Source organism: Somniosus microcephalus, chromosome 12 (genome assembly GCF_052327205.1).
Source record: "Somniosus microcephalus isolate GS21.2 chromosome 12, FLI_Smic_1.0, whole genome shotgun sequence".
Lineage (NCBI taxonomy): Eukaryota > Metazoa > Chordata > Chondrichthyes > Squaliformes > Somniosidae > Somniosus > Somniosus microcephalus.
The window spans coordinates 79,170,332-79,189,499 of record NC_140998.1 but is presented as its reverse complement, the minus strand read 5'-3'; the positions used below and the strand labels follow the sequence as shown (position 1 = coordinate 79,189,499).

The 19,168-nt window shown below is 43.8% G+C and overlaps 1 protein-coding gene across 1 annotated transcript in view; it reads left to right on the top strand.

Annotated features, from left to right (window-relative positions):
* The window catches only part of ddhd1b (DDHD domain containing 1b), a 112,038-nt gene that overhangs the window by 16,510 nt on the left and 76,360 nt on the right, over positions 1-19,168 (top strand). Inside the window, exon 2 of the mRNA XM_086003202.1 lies at positions 18,299-18,472. Coding sequence (XP_085859328.1) covers positions 18,299-18,472 — 174 coding nt within the window. The remainder of the gene's footprint in view (positions 1-18,298; positions 18,473-19,168) is intronic.

Sequence of the window (19,168 nt, the reverse complement as noted above, 5' to 3'; positions counted from 1 at the left end):
GGGAGGGCATTAACTGGATGGCTCTTCGAAAGAGCCAGCGCAGACTCGATGGGCCAAATGGCCTCCTTCTGTGCTGTACTATTCTATGATTTTTAAGGACTGAGAAGGAAGTGTAAATTAGAGTGTCCTTTTACCTCCTCCCTTCCCACTGTCCAGGGCCCCAAACACTCCTTCCAGGTGAAACAGCGACTTACTTGTACTTCATGCAATTTAGTATACTGTATTCGCTGCTCACGATGTGGTCTCCTCTACATTGGGGAGATCAAACGCAGATTGGGTGACCGCTCTGCGGGACACCTCCGTTCAGTCCGTAAGGGTGACCCCGAGCTTCTGGTCGTTTGCCACTTTAATTCTCCGCTCCACTCCCTCTCTGTCCTCGGCCTCTTGCACTGTTCCAATGAAGCTCAATGGAAGCTTGAGGAACAGCACCTCATCTTTCTACTTTGCCTTTACAGCCTTCTGGACTCAACATTGAGATCAACAATTTCAGACCACAGCTTCTGCCCCTATTTTTTTCAGGCGGCAGCTGTTGATGATTCTGCCATCCCCATTCGCAGCATTTAACCAGTCCTGCCTTCCACCCTATCACAGATTTCCCCTTTTGTTCTTTCCTCCCCTCCCCCCTTTCCCTGCCTCTGCACCTGCTTAAAATCTCTCTCTTTTTCCAGTTCTGATGAAGGGTCACAGACCTGAACCGTGAACTCTGTTTCTCTCTCCACGGATGCTACCTGACCTGCTAGTGTTTCCAGCATTTTTTGTTGTTGTTGTAAATTAGAGTGGATGGATTTAATATCAAATCAGGTACAGAAAGAAAGTCTTGCATTTATATAGCGCCTTTCACGACCACTGGACGTCTCAAAGCGCTTTACAGCCAATGAAGTACTTTTGGAAGCGGAGTCAGTGTTGTAATGTGGGAAACACGGCAGCCAATTTGCGCACAGCAAACTCCCACAAACAGCAATGTGATAATGACCAGATAATCTGTTTTTGTTATGTTGGTTGAGGGATAAATATTGACCAGGACACCGGGGATAACTCCCTTGCTCTACTTTGAAATGGTGCCATGGGATCTTTTGCATCCACCTAAGAGAGCAGATGGGGCCTCGGTTTAACGTCTCATCCGAAAGACGGCACCTCCGACAGTGCAGCACTCCCCCAGAGAAGGAGAAATAAAAGGAAGGAAAAAAGATTGGATTAAGAGAGAGAGAAAAAATAGAAAGGAAAAGTAAAAAAAATGAAAATGTGACGTTTTTCTCCAACAACAATTAATACCTGAAGGAATGAGACTCCACACTTGTAATAGTTAATATTCAGTGCCAGATTGACAGTAATTAACACTTATCACATCATTTAAAGGGTACTTGCACTTGAAATGACAAGACTTCACTTTCTGTGGTTTGTACTTACAGTGCAAATACAGCAACATAACTCCATTCAACGCATTTCAATGGTGAGCCAGTCAGCGAGTTGCTTTTTTTGCAAAGCTAACTGGAGCGGCACAATTCAGACAGCAACCTTTGGATATTGACAATTAAATGCGTATCTGTCCCTCACCTGAAGTTGCTGTACCATTTGTGCATAAATAACATCGAACGCCATTAGCCTCACCGTTATTTAGAGGGCAAAATCTGCCCCAATATCTCCAAACTGGGGCAAACAAGGTTTCATTAATAATCTATAAAAAAAATTTTTTAAATCTTTTAATAAAAGCCCAACATACTTTCATGCCAACCTCTTTAAATAATTTTTCAAATTCATTGCCTAACCAATTCCACAGAACGGGCTGGAAATTACATGGTAGAGTTTCCATTTTGGGTGCAATTGGGAAAATGTGATCAAAATTGCGCCGGTTAGGTTATAGTTCAGGTTTCCACTAAACTTTATTTGCATAATCACAAACATAAAATCATCAATGAACTAGCGCAATCTGGTAACGTAATAGAATGTTATTGTTTTTTTCTTTCCATTAAAAGGCGTTCCTTGATGCATTTAGGAGTAGTAACCTGGTGCAGTTTTATTAATACAGCTGATTGTTTTTTCACCAAAAATAAGCACATTTAATGAATTGCCAGTCCTGAGTAACCCGATTTTAACATCACTGAAAATGACTCAAACTATACTAAACCATTTAATAGTTTCATTAGTATACACTAGTATTTTCTTAGTAAATTAAATACTTTTTGAGATGAAAAAACTTTTAAAATGTGCCCACTAGTGCCTGTGCACCGAATATGAGTGCAATTTGATGAGCTCTTCCTAACCAGCACAATCGGCGGAAAATCTCGCCACTTTTGACCTGGAGGCTTGGCAGGTTTTGTGGGCGGGGCCTGATCCAGCAAATTGAATCTTGAACCAGCGTAAAATAGAAAACACAGACTTAAGTAGTATTAGGCATAACTCGCTTGCGTTTAAAATTCCCTGATCTTTTGCGCTGGTTTGGCCGATTAAGCCTGGACTGCACTAATATTGCTAGTGTAAATGAGTGTCAACTCGACCCCGACGTTACTATTTAGGCAAAAAAAATTTAAATGAAGTATCACAGTGAGTTTTTTTTGTATTTTCTTTTTTTCTCTTGAAAGAGCTGGCCTGGCTCAGGTAGACATTTTTTTCTGTCAGAAACATAACAGTATGGGCAGGATTTTCATTCAGGCGTCGGGTGGGAGGCGGGACTACAACTTTCGGGGTTGTAGTCCTGCCTCCATCGAGATGCGGCCAAGCCACGCGATTTTAACTTGATTGACCTTGTTGAGCCCGCCCAGCGGGCTCAGCAGGCCAATTAAGGGCCACCCGGTAACAGGTGATGTCACAGGCTGAAATTTCATCTGTCAAGAGGTTTTGACAGATGAAATATCAGCGTTTCACAGCTGTTTGAAGCTGTCAAACACTGACAGTCTTACTTCTAACATGAGTCCTTCTCCACAGACTCAGTTAGAAATCTCTCCTGCACAGAAAGCTGCAGGCTGTCACATTTGACAGTTCGCAGCCATTCTGCTTTCTGTGCCAGTGAGATGAGGGACTCCCGAGACCTAAAGGAAGGAAGGCTGAAAAGGTAAGAAAAGGTATGTAAAACTTATTTAATCACTTTGACACACCAAACACACTTACCTTTGCACTCATGCACACATCACTCACCTGAATACCGACATCTCGACCCCTCCAAGCCCTTCATCCCGACGGTCCGCCTCCTCTAACTTGGCATGGTTTGGAGCCGTCGGGAATCCCACACTTCAACCTTAAAAATAGGGATTAGGCTAAAAACTGCCTGTTAACTACCTGTTAACAGGCAGTTAATTGGCACTAATCCCTTCCCGCTTCGGGTAGGTGGGTCCCAGTGCGAGGCGGGTACTCGCCTCCTTTGAAACTGGCATGGAGGCGGGTTTGGGTGCGGGATGGGGTCGGGACCCCTGATTACGGGATTTTAACCCCCCCACACGCCTCCAATCCCGACTCCACAGCCCAATGAAAATCCTGCCCTATGTGTCCATTCCTCCATTGGGGCATCACACTGGCCCGAATGCTTTCCACACACACTTTGCATTGTGGGTCATTGGACAGCAGTCAGGTGTGGAAACCTTGGCTGACGCTTTCCTCTCTTTAGCTCAGGGACTTACGAGGCCAATTGTAGCACTCCAAATGCTACCCAGCTGAGATCAACTAACTCGGTACAGACTGGGTTTGAACCTAGTACTATTACTGGATAATACCCACTATGACATAAGGAGTTTAAAAAAAATTCCCATTGTTTGTTGTTTGTCACAGTCTGTCTTGCAGGCGACAGACTCACATAAGCTAGTTCTCCACAAGCTGGGAGAGACCAGCCGGCTTGATGATTGCAAGACTAGCTTTTCACCTTTTGTGACCTGAAGTTAAATCTGGCCCAGTCAAATGGGAATGTTTTTGCGGCTAGTCTCCTATCATTTCTTGGTGAGTGCATGCCCACTGTAGAAAATTACTCATAATTTGGCGCACTCATCTGAGAGAACACAGAAGGATGGCTGGTGTTTGAAATTAGAATTGGAGTTTGTGCATGTGTGGGGGAGTTTTGGGAGGTTGAAGTTCTTTGGGCAGAAAACAAGCTAGCAATGGTGGCTGGTGGAGATGATTCTTGCCTTATTGAAATATTGCCATTCGTGTGGTGAAACTTGCAAAAAAAGTACTAATCACTATTGAGCTTAGAAAGAGGTGCAATGTTCAGTAATGTTATAATATAACTTGGATAAACCCACTGTACTTGCATACAGCTCTTTCAAAATGGCAGGAGGCAGAAAGTAGGGAAGAACAAAATCTAATCAGATGTTTCTGTAAGCATTCAAATTGGCATATATTCAAAAAAGAAAAGTGCTACTTTAGACATTTATAATTTATGTCAACATGTAATTACAAATCATAGCCATTGTTCTTGCTGCATATATTAAGACTTTAAATATTTGTGGGTTACTGGTATATTTAATGCAGCAATTGATGTTAGTAAACATCCTTGTAAATGGGCACTACAATTACATTAATCTCAACTCTGGTTCAACACTGCAATGTAGGGTGGTCCTCAACCTTTATTGCCAGGTGTCTCATTTTGAATATAATGTTTATGATATTGCAACCAACACAATACCTGCGAAAGATTGTGTTTCCAGTTTTGTCAGTCAAGTTTACACTGGGTTGGAAAAGGTCTAGTTCAAGAATGGGGAGAGGGGGTAGTAGGAGTACTATCTGCCATTCATTGTTTTTGAATTGGAAGAATCATGATACAGTATTAGTGATTCTACTGGCACCAATATATGCAGCTGCTTTCAGATGACAACCTACTAAGTACAGAAATTCTCAGTTTATGTAAACCTTATTGGCATACAAAGTTTGCTCACACTGGAGAGATGAAAATTAACTATAAGTGAACAATGGAGCCAACATGATGTAATGTATCTAAAATGAAGTGCTCTGTTTGCACCATTTAAAGGGCCAGCTATAGAAGGGACAGTCGGGCAAAATGTATCCCTATGAATGGACTGATTATCGAAATGTGCTGGTCTTGAGACATCTTTCATTTTGAAAAGCATATAATACATTCAAAAGTGAAAAAAGCTTGTACGTTCCTCCAACCCTCATTTTTTAAATGTATAGTTAAGGGAACTTGCTGTTTTGAGAAGATTTGGGGAAGAACTCCCCAATTGGATTTGCATTTGGATTCCTAAGTCTAGTTAATGTAAAAATTTTCATAATGCTATTGATTTGCTTTTTCACCCACTGGTGTGTTATGCTGGAACCTCCCAGATGTGTCATAATCTTCAAAGATTTTGTTTACTTTGAAATAGGACTTTGCAGCTTGCTTTGGGAGATTATTAATGCTTACCATGTGTAGTGTTTAGGGATCATATTTATTTGTCTCTGCAATGTTTGATCTGTAGAGTTTTAATATTAGTCTTCAAACCTCTTGACCACTTGTACACTCCTCTGATCTACTTTACAAAATTGTAAGTTCTCTTGACCCTTTCCTCCTTTACCTCCTACTCCACCCAAAAGTGTTGCTTTTCCTCCATTCCACAAAGGTGCCAAAAATACCAGGGGGAAGTGGGGAAATTGGATTATAGGTAATCCTGGAAGTTTCCTGGAAAAATCTATTCTGTGTGTGTTTTTTTTAACAATCGGTTGATATAGTTGTGCAAATAGTATGCGATGATAAGTATATCCACAAATTGAGCTGATCTAGTACAGTAATTACTGAATGGGTTATGTTCAGCCTCACGAGTTGAAATGTTTATCGTGCTTGTCACATTATACAATAAGATGATCATGTCATAGTCGGTAGTGTGGTATGATAATTCCATGCAAAGAAAGATAGCATTTTACAGCACGGAAAGAGGCTATTCATCCCATGTCCCTTTCATGGGCTGACTGGCTTGTTTTTGGCCACCTGAAAATGCCTCGGAGCCATTCCCCAACCAAAAAAAAATCCAAGTATTTATCTATTTCCCTCTTGATTATGGATTCTGCTTCTACCACCGTTTCTGGTAGGGCACTATAAGGAAAGAAAGGACTTCCATATATATGGAACCTTTCATGATTTCGGGATGTCTCAAAGTACTTTTGAAGTGTAGTCACTGTTGTAATGTGGGGAAAACGTGGAAGCCAGTTTGCGCACAGCAAGATCCCACAAACAACAATGAGACATGATCAGATCATGTTTTTTGGTGGTGTTTGGTTAAGGGATAGATATTGGCCAGGACACCAGGAGAACTCCGTTGCTTTTCTTCGAATAGTGCCATGAGATCTTTTACGCCCACCCGAGAGGGCAGGCGGGATCTTGCTTTAACATCTCATCCTAAAGAAGGCACCTCCAACAGTACAGCACTCTCTCAGTACTGCACTGAAGTTTTTGCGGTTAGAAGTAATCTGAAAGAAAGGTAATGCCAAAAACAAGCCAGTCAGCCCATGAAAGGGACAGGGTGTGTCGCTTATATTTTTCCTATTTTTGAGAAGAGAAGTGGGATGGAGTTAAGTAAGTGAAGTATATTTTGACTGTTACTATGTGTTCACCTGCTGTCTGTGAAATAAAGTACCTGACTGATTCATATCTGGCCTCATCTCACCAAGTGTTTCAGTCCACCTTTGACGAGACTGGAGAAGCGCATGAGAGCACATACGAAAGACTTCAACCATTTCAGGTGACAAGGGGGTCTTATTGTTCACGCCCTCAGGATACATTATTATGTAATTAGATATTGGGCAGTATGGGCACCCTCCTAAATGTAAGACACTCCAATCACTTACGGGAATGACCAGCCCAGGAAACTTCCTATCGACAATCCCAACATTGATCCCTGAGGAACACAACTGTTTACATTCCTCCCGTCTGAAAATCATTCAAGAACTACCAGTCCCTGTTTCAGTTATCTGGTCATATTTATTTTGTATACTTGTAATCGCAAGTCTTGATACATTCTGTTTATAGTCGTATATAGTGGTAACCTGACAAAATCAGTTGAACCTGCACTTAAGGTATCACACTGACAAAATACTTAACAGAAGTCTATCTCTACACAAGTGTTACAAATTGATCTTTCTCCAAATTTTTCATGGGTTTTGCCCCACATTTCCTGAAGGATTTGATTCTTGTTGGGATGTATTGTAGTTCTATAGGCATCGGCAGCCTCCCAATAGCTTGCCCAAGTAGCTATTCTTCATGTATGAGTCTAGACAGTGAGTGTTAGCATAACACTCGCAGCTAAACCTGATCCTATTCTCATAGAGTCATAGAGTGTCATAGAGTAATACAGCACGGATAGAGGCCCTTCGGCCCATCGTGTCCGCGCCGGCCATCAAGCCCTGTCTAATCTAATCCCATATTCCAGCATTTGGCCCGTAGCCTTGTATGCTATGGCATTTCAAGTGCTCATCCAAATGCTTCTTAAATGTTGTGAGGGTTTCTGCCTCCACAACCCTTTCAGGCAGTGAGTTCCAGACTCCAACCACCCTCTGGGTGAAAAAGTTCTTTCTCAAATCCCCTCTAAACCTCCCGCCCTTTACCTTGAATCTATGCCCCCTAGTTATTGACCCCTCTACTAAGGGAAAAAGCTCCTCAGCATCCATCCTATCTATGCCCCTCATAATTTTGTACACCTCAATCATGTCCCCCCTCAGCCTCCTCTGCTCCAAGGAAAACAAACCCAATCTGCCCAGTCTCTCTTCATAGCTGAAGCGCTCCAGCCCTGGTAACATCCTGGTGAACCTCCTCTGCACCCTCTCTAACGCGATCACATCCTTCCTGTAGTGTGGCGACCAGAACTGCACACAGTATTCCAGCTGTGGCCTAACCAGTGTTTTATACAGCGCCATCATAACCTCCTTGCTCTTATATTCAATGCCTCGGCTAATGAAGGCAAGTATCCCATATGCCTTTTTTACCACCTTATCCACCTGTTCCACCGCCTTCAGGGATCTGTGTACTTGCACACCCAGATCCCTCTGACCCTCCGTCTTGCCTAGGGTCTTTCCATTCATTGTGTATTCCCTTGCCTTGTTAGTCCCCCCCAAAGTGCATCACCTCGCACTTTTCCGGGTTAAATTCCATTTGCCACTGTTCCGCCCATCTGACCAACCCATCTATATCGTCCTGCAGACTGAGGCTACCCTCCTCGCTATTTACCACCCTACCAATTTTTGTATCATCTGCGAACTTACTGATCATACCCTTTACATTCATATCCAAGTCATTAATGTAGACCACAAACAGCAAGGGACCCAGCACCGATCCCTGTGGTACCCCACTGGCCACAGGCTTCCAGTCACAAAAACAACCTTCGACCATCACCCTCTGCCTTCTGCCACTAAGCCAGTTTTGTATCCAATGTGCCAAGGCACCCTGGATTCCATGGGCTCTTACATTCTTGACCAGCCTCCTGTGCGGGACTTTATCGAAGGCCTTACTGAAATCCATGTATACCACATCCACTGCGTTACCCTCATCCACACACCTAGTCACCCCCTCAAAAAATTCAATCAAATTAGTCAGACATGATCTTCCCTTGACAAAGCCATGTTGACTATTCCTGATTAATCCTTGCCCCTCCAAGTGGAGACAAATTTTGTCCCTCAGGACTTTTTCCAATAATTTTCCTACCACTGATGTTAGGCTCACTGGCCTGTAGTTCCCCGGTTTTTCCCTACTACCCTTCTTGAATAATGGTACTACATTAGCGGTTCTCCAGTCCTCTGGCACATCCCCTGTGGCCAGAGAGGTCCTGAATATATGTGTTAGAGCCCCCGCAATCTCCTCCTTTGCCTCACACAGCAGCCTGGGATACATTTCATCCGGGCCTGGGGATTTATCCATTTTTAGGCCAGCTAAAACCGCCAATACCTCCTCCCTCTCGATGTTAATATGTTCGAGCATATCACAGTCCCCCCGCCCTATTTCTATGTCTACATCATCCTTCTCCATAGTGAAAACAGATGCAAAAAATTCATTTAGAACCCCTCCTACATCTTCTGGCTCCACACACAGATTGCCACTTTTGTCCCTAATGGGCCCTATTTTTTCCCTAGTTATCCTCTTACCCTTAATATACTTATAAAACATCTTCGGATTTTCCTTTATTTTGCTCGCCAGTGTTATTTCATGGCCCCTCCTTGATCTCCTAATTTCTTTTTTAAGTATCCCCCTGCACTTTTTGTACTCCTCTAGGGCTTCCTCCGTCTTTAGCCTTTTGTATCTACCAAAAGCCCTCCTTTTTTTCCTAATCCATTCTCGTATATCCCCTGACATCCACGGTTCCCTGTGGTTTTTGGAACCACTCTTGACCTTTACGGGAACATGTTGCCATTGTATGATCTCAATCTCCCTTCTGAAAGCCTCCCATTGCTCCGATGCGGATTTTCCTACAAGTAGCTGATCCCAGTCCATTTTGGCCAGATCCTGCCTTATCCTATTAAAATCGGCCTTCCCCCAATTTAGAACCTTTATTTCCGGCCCATCCCTGTCCTTTTCCATGACCACCTTAAATCTTACCATATTATGGTCACTATCACCAAAGTGCTCACCTACTAGCACTTTTTCCACTTGGCGGGCCACATTCCCTAGAATTAGGTCCAGTACCGCCCCCTCTCTTGTAGGACTTTCTACATGCTGGCTCAAAAAGCTCTCCTGGATGCACTTTAAGAACTCTACACCCTCTGAGCCTTTCACACTCTGACTATCCCAGTTAATATTGGGGAAGTTGAAATCCCCCATTATTATTACCCTATTATTTGCACATTTCTCTGAGATTTGCCTACATATCTGTTCCTCTATCTCCCCCTGACTGTTTGGAGGCCTATAGTACACTCCCAGCAAAGTGCTTGCCCCCTTTTTGTTTTTAAGTTCCACCCATATGGCCTCATTAGAGGACCCTGCTAATATATCATCCCTCCTTACTGCAGTAATTGACTCCTTAATTAATATTGCGACACCCCCTCTTATACCTCCCCCTCTGTCTCGCCTGAAGATTCTGTACCCCGGAATATTGAGCTGCCAGTCTTGCCCCTCCCTCAACCATGTCTCCGTGATAGCAACAATACCATACTCCCATGTGTTTATCAACACCTTCAGTTCATCCACCTTATTTGCAAGACTCCTTGCATTAAAATAGATGCCATCCAGCCTTGCCCTTATATATTTGCCCTGTCTACCAAGCTGACTTGTTTTTTTCTCTATAATTGGCAGCACATCCCCCCTCCCCCTATTTCAGCTCCCCTCTGTATCCCATCCCCCTGCCAAGTTAGTTTAAACCCCCCCGCAACAGTGCTAGCAAACCTCCCCGCAAGGATATTTGTCCCGCTCTGGTTCAGGTGCAACCCGTCCGACTTGTACAAGTCCCACCTTTCCCAGAAGCAGGCCCAGTGATCCAGGAAAGTAAAACCCTCCCCCCTACACCAACTCTTTAGCCACGCATTCATCTGCTCTATCCTCCCATTCCTATACTTACTAGCACGTGGCACTGGGAGTAATCCAGAGATTACAACCTCTGAGGTCCTGCTCTTTAATCTGTTACCTAGCTCCCTAAATTCTTGATGCAGGACCTCATCCCTCTTTTTACCTATGTCGTTGGTACCAATGTGGACCACGACCACTGGCTGTTCACCCTCCCCCTCCAGAATGCCCTGCAGCCGCTCAGTGACATCCTTGACCCTGGCACCAGGGAGGCAACAAACCATCCTGGATTCACGTCTACGGCCACAGAAACGCCTATCTGTTCCCCTTACTATAGAATCCCCTACCACTATTGCTCTCCCACTCTTTTTTCCCCCCTTCTCATCTGATGTTTACATGTATACTTTCCAGCAAGGGTTAAATGTTGAAAATTTTTAGACTTGTGCATGCATTTAACCAAATGCTAAAAGCTGTTCAGCTTTTATGAACCCTATTAAATTCAACAAATTGAATTGTAACAATTGGAGGAAAATCTTGAGAATGAATAGAATTCCTATCGTCTTTACCCAGCCTGGCCTATATATGACTCCAGTCCCACACCAACATTGTTGACTCTTAACTGCCCTCTGAAGTGGCCTACCAAGCCACTCAGTTGTGTCAAACTGCTAGAGGTTCAAGGAGGCAGCCCACCACCTTCTCGGGAATGGGCAATAAATGGCGATCTTTCCAGCGATGCCCACATCCCAAGAATAATTTTGTTTACAAAAATGTGTTCCCATGCTCCCCCACCACCCCCCCCCCCCCCATCCTACTCCCTCTCTTTATTTTAAAGCAGTATTGTGGATTAACCTTTTCTGTACTATTTACTATCTTGTATACTTCCTATAAGATCGCCTTTCCGATGCCTCTTTTCCTAGGTGAAAATCCCAAGTGTCTCCTGCAATGTGTCCCTATAATTTTGTTTGGGGCTGCGCGGGCCATTCAAAACACCGCACACGTGCGGTTTTTCTCATTGAAAAGCCGGCTATGTGGGGTCCCTGGAACACTGCGCGACCGCACAGCTTACAGGGAACATTGATCTCCTGTCTTTCCTGGTAACTCAAACCCCTGATACTAGGGATCAACCTTGTGGCTCTTTTCTGCATTGCTTCCAGCGCTTGAATGACTCCCTCGTTTCTCAGCGACCAGAAATGGACACAGTACTCGAGGCATGGTCTGACCAGAGCACTGTACGGTTTGATCACCACTTCCTCCCACTAGTATTCTACTGTGTTCACTACAAAGTTCAACATTCTATTGGCTTTATTTGCTGCTCTGCATTGGTTGGATATGTTGAGACTATAAGGACTTCTAGGTCTCTTTCAACCGTAACTATTTCAACACCATTCATAGAGTACTTGTGATGCCCATTTTTCTTTCCTATGTACAATACTTTGCACTTGTCTGCATTAAATTCCATCTGCCAGTGATCAGCCACTCGCATAATTTGTTTAGCTCATTCTGTAATGTCTAGGATGCCTCCTTCGATTTCACTGCCCTGCTGAGTTTGGTTTTGTCTGCAAATTTGACCGATTTACATTGAGCTTCTGAATTCAAGGCATTGATGTAAATTAGAAACCGCAGTAGTTCCAATATTGAGTTCTGGGGCACTCAGTATCCCACCCAACCTTGACATTACCCCCTCAAACCAGTACCCGTTCTTTTCTGCCCTTTAGCCAGATAATCTTCATGTTTACCCCTGATTGATACCATTATTTTACACAGTTGAAGATTAGTGGTCTTTAATTGCTTGTGTCTGTTTTATTGCCCTTTTTGAATATGGGTACTACATTATCCTGGGATAAGTATCGCCTATCTCTGGGGATTTATTTGTTTCAAGTCCTTTCAGCTTTTATAGGACTTCCACCATCTCGTGTTGAAGTCCTAAATTTTGTCTTGGTACTTTTTTTCGGGGGCGAGGGGGGTGGGGGGCATATTATACATCTGTGTTGTGAATATTTGGAGGAAGTAATCATTACAGAAGATTTACTACTGTATCTTGTGCTCATCCTCGGTTTCAAGCCCATTCATGTCTTTTAATGTTCGTGTCTCTTCTCTGGTAGTCCTCTTGCTATTGTAGTATTGTATAATTTTTTACTGTTGTATTTTACCTCTGCAGCTATGCTTTTTTTTTCTTGGTCTCTCTTTCACTCGATTACCTATTTAACTTGTTTTTGCATGATCTTGTATTCATCCCAGTGAGTCCGATTTCCCTGCAGGATTTGTAGAAGTAATTTCTCCTCTTTAGTTCACTTTTAGTTTGTTAATCCATTTAGGGTCATGCTTGTCTACTCTGAGCTTGCTGATCTTGGGTGTGTGTTGTCTAGCATGTCCAGCATTATTCTTGTAAAGGTGTTTCATTTATTTTCTACTGAAGTGTTGCTAAACATCCTCCTCCAACTTGTATGTTTTAAATCGTTCCTCATCTTTGAATTTAGCCCTTTTAAAGTTATAAACCTGGCTCCTGATCTTGGGTTCAGTTGGATTCCGCATCATGTTAAACTTGATCATTCTTTTGGAACAAAGGGGACAAATGAACTGCTCACCTCTCTTAAAATATCCCTAGAATCCTGTAAACCAAGAAAGGAGTGTGAAACAATTGTGATGTGAGACATGAAAAGCTGGACAGGACCAAAAAGGCATCATCCTAAAGCTATTGTGTCTGGTGCAGGATTACTTAAAAAGCAGAGGCAACATTCTGGGAGAAACAGCCAAATTTGAAAGAATACCTATAATTGGAATAGTTTTTATTTGGAATCATCTCACGTCATTTTGCATTGACATTCAAAGCAGGCAGTACACTTGGTGCTTCATTTATAACGGCACACAGCTGATAAATCAACTGCTTAGAATTCTGTTTGTCACTGAATAAGTTGTCTCGGCCTGCGGGCAGATTTGGAGGCACTTGAAGTCTGACAAGTATGAACTAACAAATGGACTCCACCCCACAAATAATGACGGCCCATGCAAGTACCACATGAATACAGAAGTTTTTCCCCCTTTGTAATTTCTGTAACTAATAAGCGGCATTTAGAACTGAGAGAGAGGCAGAAAAAAAACTCTACACTTTGGCCGCAAATTTAATTATGGGGGCGGGACAGCTGGTTTCCAGGTTCCGGTCCCGCTCCCAGCTGCATCCACTCTGCAGACGTGATTTTTACCTTAATTGGCCTTGTTACCGGCCAATTAACAGGAAGTGAGTCTGATGATGTCATTTGATATGTTATCAGCCGGTTCCCTTAAAGGGAGTTTGACAGTTGATCTGTCAGCGTTTGACAGCATTGAGGTGCTGCAAACACTGACAATCACTGCACAAAGGTGAACGCTTGCACCCATGCTCTCCAATGACTCCCTCCATATACTTATGGAGGGAGTCACAGCACGCAGGGAGATTCTCTTCCCTTCCAAGGGCGGAAGAGACCTCCCCAAGACACCAACTTACCTTGCACCTCCACCCAACCCTCTCTATCTACTTTATCACTTCCGCATCTCACTACCCCTCACACTCGCCCTCATCCTACTGCAAGCAAACCAACTAACAACACACAAGGGTAGGCACTTGAAAGGTTTAGCAAATGTCCATGTGAAGTTTTTGGTAATGTGTTGTCATACAGTGAAATCTCTTTTTCAAAAAGTGCCCCTTATTGGACAGACCTGAGCGTACCTTGAGAAGTGTCTTACTGAGTTCCAGTGATTGTTCAGTCTTAACTATTCCCCCTGGCTATAGTGATGAGTGTGCATGGAATGGCTTGGACATTAAAGGGGTGTTTCACATGGCTGGTGTGGAATGGTGTCAACCTGGTGCATCATGTAGAAGCCAGGGTTTACAGCATCAAGTGAAGAAAATCTGGCTATGGTGACTATGGACTCCCAGCCAGCAATTTTGTTCAAGGGCTGATGCCCTGTGTCCAGTACAGCATGAGGTGATGGCAGAGAAGGTTGGTGATGTTGGTGTTGGGGCTGGTCGTAGAAGTATTCGGAGGACCACGGTCTGATTGTTCCATTAGCTCCAATGTTGCTGGAGTAGATGGCAGCTGCAGGTGAGATGACAGAAGCGATCTGTCACTGGTGAGAGAGAGGTTCTCCCAATGAGGTGGCACATGACATACAGTTTGATCTAAAAACTTGTAAGCTAAAGAAATCCCTATGTATTAAAAATGCAGTAATCAACATTTTCTGTGTTCTGAAACTCACCATCTGCAACCTGGCATCCTTGACACCACTTCTGCAGCTGTCAGCTTTTCACAATCATCAGAGCAGACTCAAAACACACCAGGTTCAGCTGGCGTGTTCCGCGAACAGCAGGGGAGAAGGTAAAATTAGATTAAACCTCAATACTCTTAAATTGGCTCTTAACAAGCCAGTTAAGTACCTGAATTGTATCCCCCGCCGCTTGGTGTCGGGTTAATTCTGCGCTGACAGACCCGACACCTGGGAGACTCGTGTGGAGGCTGGTTGACAGTGGGTCTAATTTCCGCTGTCAATCTTTGCTATTTTGACAGCGGACCCGCCTCCAAACCCGCCCCCTCAGCGCGATTAACTTTGCGGCCTTTATCTTTGGTGAGATTCAGATGCTGATCAGACAGGTCCTCTTCATGTCCGTTATGAAGGGCAGAATTTTCCTGAAACCTGTAACAACAACTTGCATTTCTAAAATGTTCCTGATTTACAGGTAGGTGGCTCCAAGTTACATAGAAATATAGAAGATAGGAGCAGGAGTAGGCCATTCGGCCCCTTGAGCCTGCTCCGCAATTCAATGAGATCATGGCTGATCATCCAAACTCAGTACCCTGTCCCTGCCTTCTCCCCATATCCCTTGATCCCTTTAGCCTAAAGAAATATATCTAACTCCTTGAATATACTTAATGAATTGGCCTCAACTGCCTTCTGTGGTAGAGCATTCCACAGGTTCACCACTCTCTGGGTGAAGAAATTCCTCCTCATCTCTGTCCTAAATGGCTTACCCCTTATCCTTAGACTGTGACCCCTGGTTCTGGACTCCCCGGCCATCATAAACATCCTTCCTGCATCTAGTCTGTCCAGGCCTGACAGAATTTTATAGGTTTCGATGAGATCCCCTCTCAATCTTCTAAACTCCAGTGAGTATAAGCCCAATCGACACAATCTCTCCTCATACGTCATTCCTGCCATCCCAGGTATCAGCCTGGTGAATCTTCGCTGCACTCCTTCCATGGCAAGAACGTCCTTCCTCAGGTAAGGTGACCAAAACTGCACACAATTCCTTCTGAGGGTGCACCATCACAGAACCTACAGTCATGCACCAGCGCAGATACTCACAGTTCGGTGGGTCCAATTAGACAGTTAGTTGTGCAGCTAATTCCCACCTTATTACGAATGCTCCTCGCATTAAGACACAAAGCCTTCAGGCTTGTGCTTTTAACACTCTTAGACCTTTTAGAATTATTATTTACTGTGGCCATGTTGATTTAAACCCTTGATTTCTCTGACTGCCACTTTTGCTTTTCTCCTTCCTGTCTTTTGCTTCTATCTTTGTTTCCCTTTCCTCTGTCCCCCTGCACAGGTTCCCAACCCCCTGCCATTTTAGTTTACACCCTCCCCCACAGCACTAGCAAGCATTGCCCCTAGGACATCGGTCCCGGTCCTGCCCAGGTGCAAACCGTCCAGTTATTACTGGTACCACTTTCCCCAGAACCGGATCCAATTTCCCAGGAATTTGAATCCCTCTCCCTTGCACCATTCCTCTAGCCACGTATTCATCTGAAATATCCTTCTATTTCTACTCTGACTAGCACGTGGCACTGGTAGCAATCCTGAGATTACTACCTTTTGAGGTCCTATTTTTTAATTTACCTGCTAACTCCCTATATTCAACTTTTAGGACCTCATCCTGATTTTTACCTATCGTTGGTACCTATATGCACCACGACAACTGGCTGTTCACCCTCCCCTTCCAAAATGCTCTGCAGCCACTCCGAGACATCCTTGACCCTTGCACCAGGGAGGCAACATACCATCCTGGAGTCTCGTTTGCGGCCGCAGAAACGCCTATCTATTCCCCTTACAATAGAATCCCCTATTACTAAAGCTCTCCCACTCTTTTTCCTCCCGTCCTGTGCAGCAGAACCACCCACGGTGCCAGGAAGTTGGCTGCTGCTGTCTTCCCCCGATAAGCCATCGCCCTCAACAATATCCAAAGCAGTATATCTGTTTGAGAGGGGCTGGCCACAAGGGACCCCTGCACTATCTGCCTGCGCCTACTACTCTGCCTGGCAATTACCCATTCCCTTCCTGCCTGTGCAGCCTTTACCTGCGGTGTGACCAACTCATTAAACGTGCTATCCATGACGTCCTCAGCATTGCAAATGCTCCAGTATTCATTCGCAGCTCCAGTGCTGCAATGCGGTCTGCCAGTAGCTGCAGCTGGATACACTTTCCGCACACATGGTCGTCAGGGACACAGGAAGTGTCCCTGATTTCCCACATAGTGCAGGAGGAGCATACCACGGTGCCGAGCTGTACTGCCATGAATTACTCTTTAATTAATTCAAATTAAATTAAATCAAATCAATCCCACCAATTACACTACAATTAAATGATCTACTCCAGGGCCCTTGTTTACCAGCAGTCCCTGCTACACAACAGAGACCCTAGAAACTATAAACCACAAAATTTAAGTTTGAAAAAAAGCGAGAAAGAGAGAAATACTCACCAACCAATCACTTACCTGCTTTCTGGTGATGTCACACTTCGATTACTTTTTACTTCTCTCTCTCTCCTCTCGCTGACTCTGTGCCTCTCGCAGGTCCGCCGCTCAGTTCTGGTCCCAGGCCTCCTCTCCGCGCTCTTTCTATCCTCCCCTCGCTGACTCTGTGCCTCTCGCAGGTCTGCCGCTCAGCTCCGGTCCCCAGCCTCCTCTCCGTGCTCTCTTTATCCTCCTCTCGCTGACTCTGTGCCTCTCGCAGGTCTGCCGCTCAGCTCCGGTCCCAGGCCTCCTCTCTGCGCTCTTTTTATCCTCCTCTCACTGACTCTGTGCCTCTCTCAGGTCCGCTGCTCAGCTCCGGTCTTTATATTACATTAAGGAAGACAAAACAGTGGATGTCAAACAGCAGGGGGAAATAGAAATGGCTAGTCTGGAGTAAAGGAGTTTGATCTCCTTCATTTGGTACACGACTAGCTCCTCACATGGTTTCTTATTTAAACATTGTAATTTTTTTTGGTGAATTTCTATATACATCATGGTGAGAGATCTTAGTGCAGGGGAATGGAACATTGTCAGCATCCAATGTCAGCATCAAGGTCTCCCAGATAAAACGTAGCACAATAACATGCTAGTAAAGCTCCAACCACTTTGTCCCACCAATATGTTTGAGCCCCAACCAGAGAAGCGCACCTCCAACTGCACTGGTAACATTTTTCATCTCCCATGTTGGCTATCTCCAAGTGAGATTAGCAATTAGGTTCATATCGATTGGAACTGTGCAAACTCATTTCATATAGGACTCTTGCATCCTGCAGACAGAGAAAGCTTTCTTCCCAACAGTGAACTCTTAGAAATAATGAAATGGGTAGAAAATAAGAGTTACTTGTACTGCCTGTGTCTTGTTTTTAACATCCTGTACAGTACAATCTAGTTGCAGATTGTTCCTTTTCTCCCTCTCCTTTCTCTCTTTCCCCCTTCCACTGTTCCAGTAGTGTGAAACAAAAACAGAAAATCTTGAATACACCCAGCAGGACATTCAGCATCTGTAGTGAAAACAGCTACAGTATTTTGCTCCTTGTTCTACTAGTATATTTCAGGAAAAAAGTTCAGTGATTTTGCAGCATGCCAGATTTTGCTTTCTGCAATTAAATATGCTTGTGTTGTCTTTGACTTTGCAGAGTCTGATAAGATTATAGTCATGCGTGGCCAGTGGTTTGTTGATGGTACGTGGCAACCTTTGGAAGAGGAAGACAGTGATCTGATTGAAGCTGAACACCTAAAGCGTTTTCGGGGTCAACAGATGCAGGATGCATTTGAACTGGAAGTAGCTAAATCTATGGATAGTAAAGACGGTAAGACTAAGAAAACCTGTAATCCTAATTCCAGTTTCACAACCCACTCTTTCTGGAATTTTTCAGCCTTGTGTATTATTTGAATACACAATAGCTGTTCATTATGTGTGTACAGTACTATAATATTTCTAATTTCATGTTTGTGAGCTGCAGCCCTGACATTTGCTGAATGTACTATGAAGTTAGATGTTAACATGTTTTATGTAAGGCATTAAAAGCTTTGCAGGGCAATAAATGTGACTTGTGACTCTCTAAAATCCAGTAACCGTAACGAAAGAGGATAATTTTATTTTTTAGCACTATTTTGAAGAAACATGTTAAATTAACAGACACAAATAGAATAAAATAATCTTGCCTCTCATATTTTGGTAACTGTCCGGCAAAACTTAATTCGAGATTAGAAAAAAAGTTATAGCTTGTATTCTCAAACTCCCACTCCAATTTTGCTTTACTTCTTTCCCACCCAAGCAGACAAGTGGGTCACACACTTCCAGGCGCCTTTGCCAGTGCTGAGCCAGTCATTTAGCTCGCCCCAGTTGATTCATACATTTAGTTTTATTTTAATTTTTCTAGCATGCTTAAGAAATCTTAACACACAGCCTAGAGCAATGTTTGAAAATGCAGAAAGTTTGCAATCACAGAAGAGAATTCTTAAAATGTGAAACTAATGAAATGAAGTTTTAAATTGGACCTTGT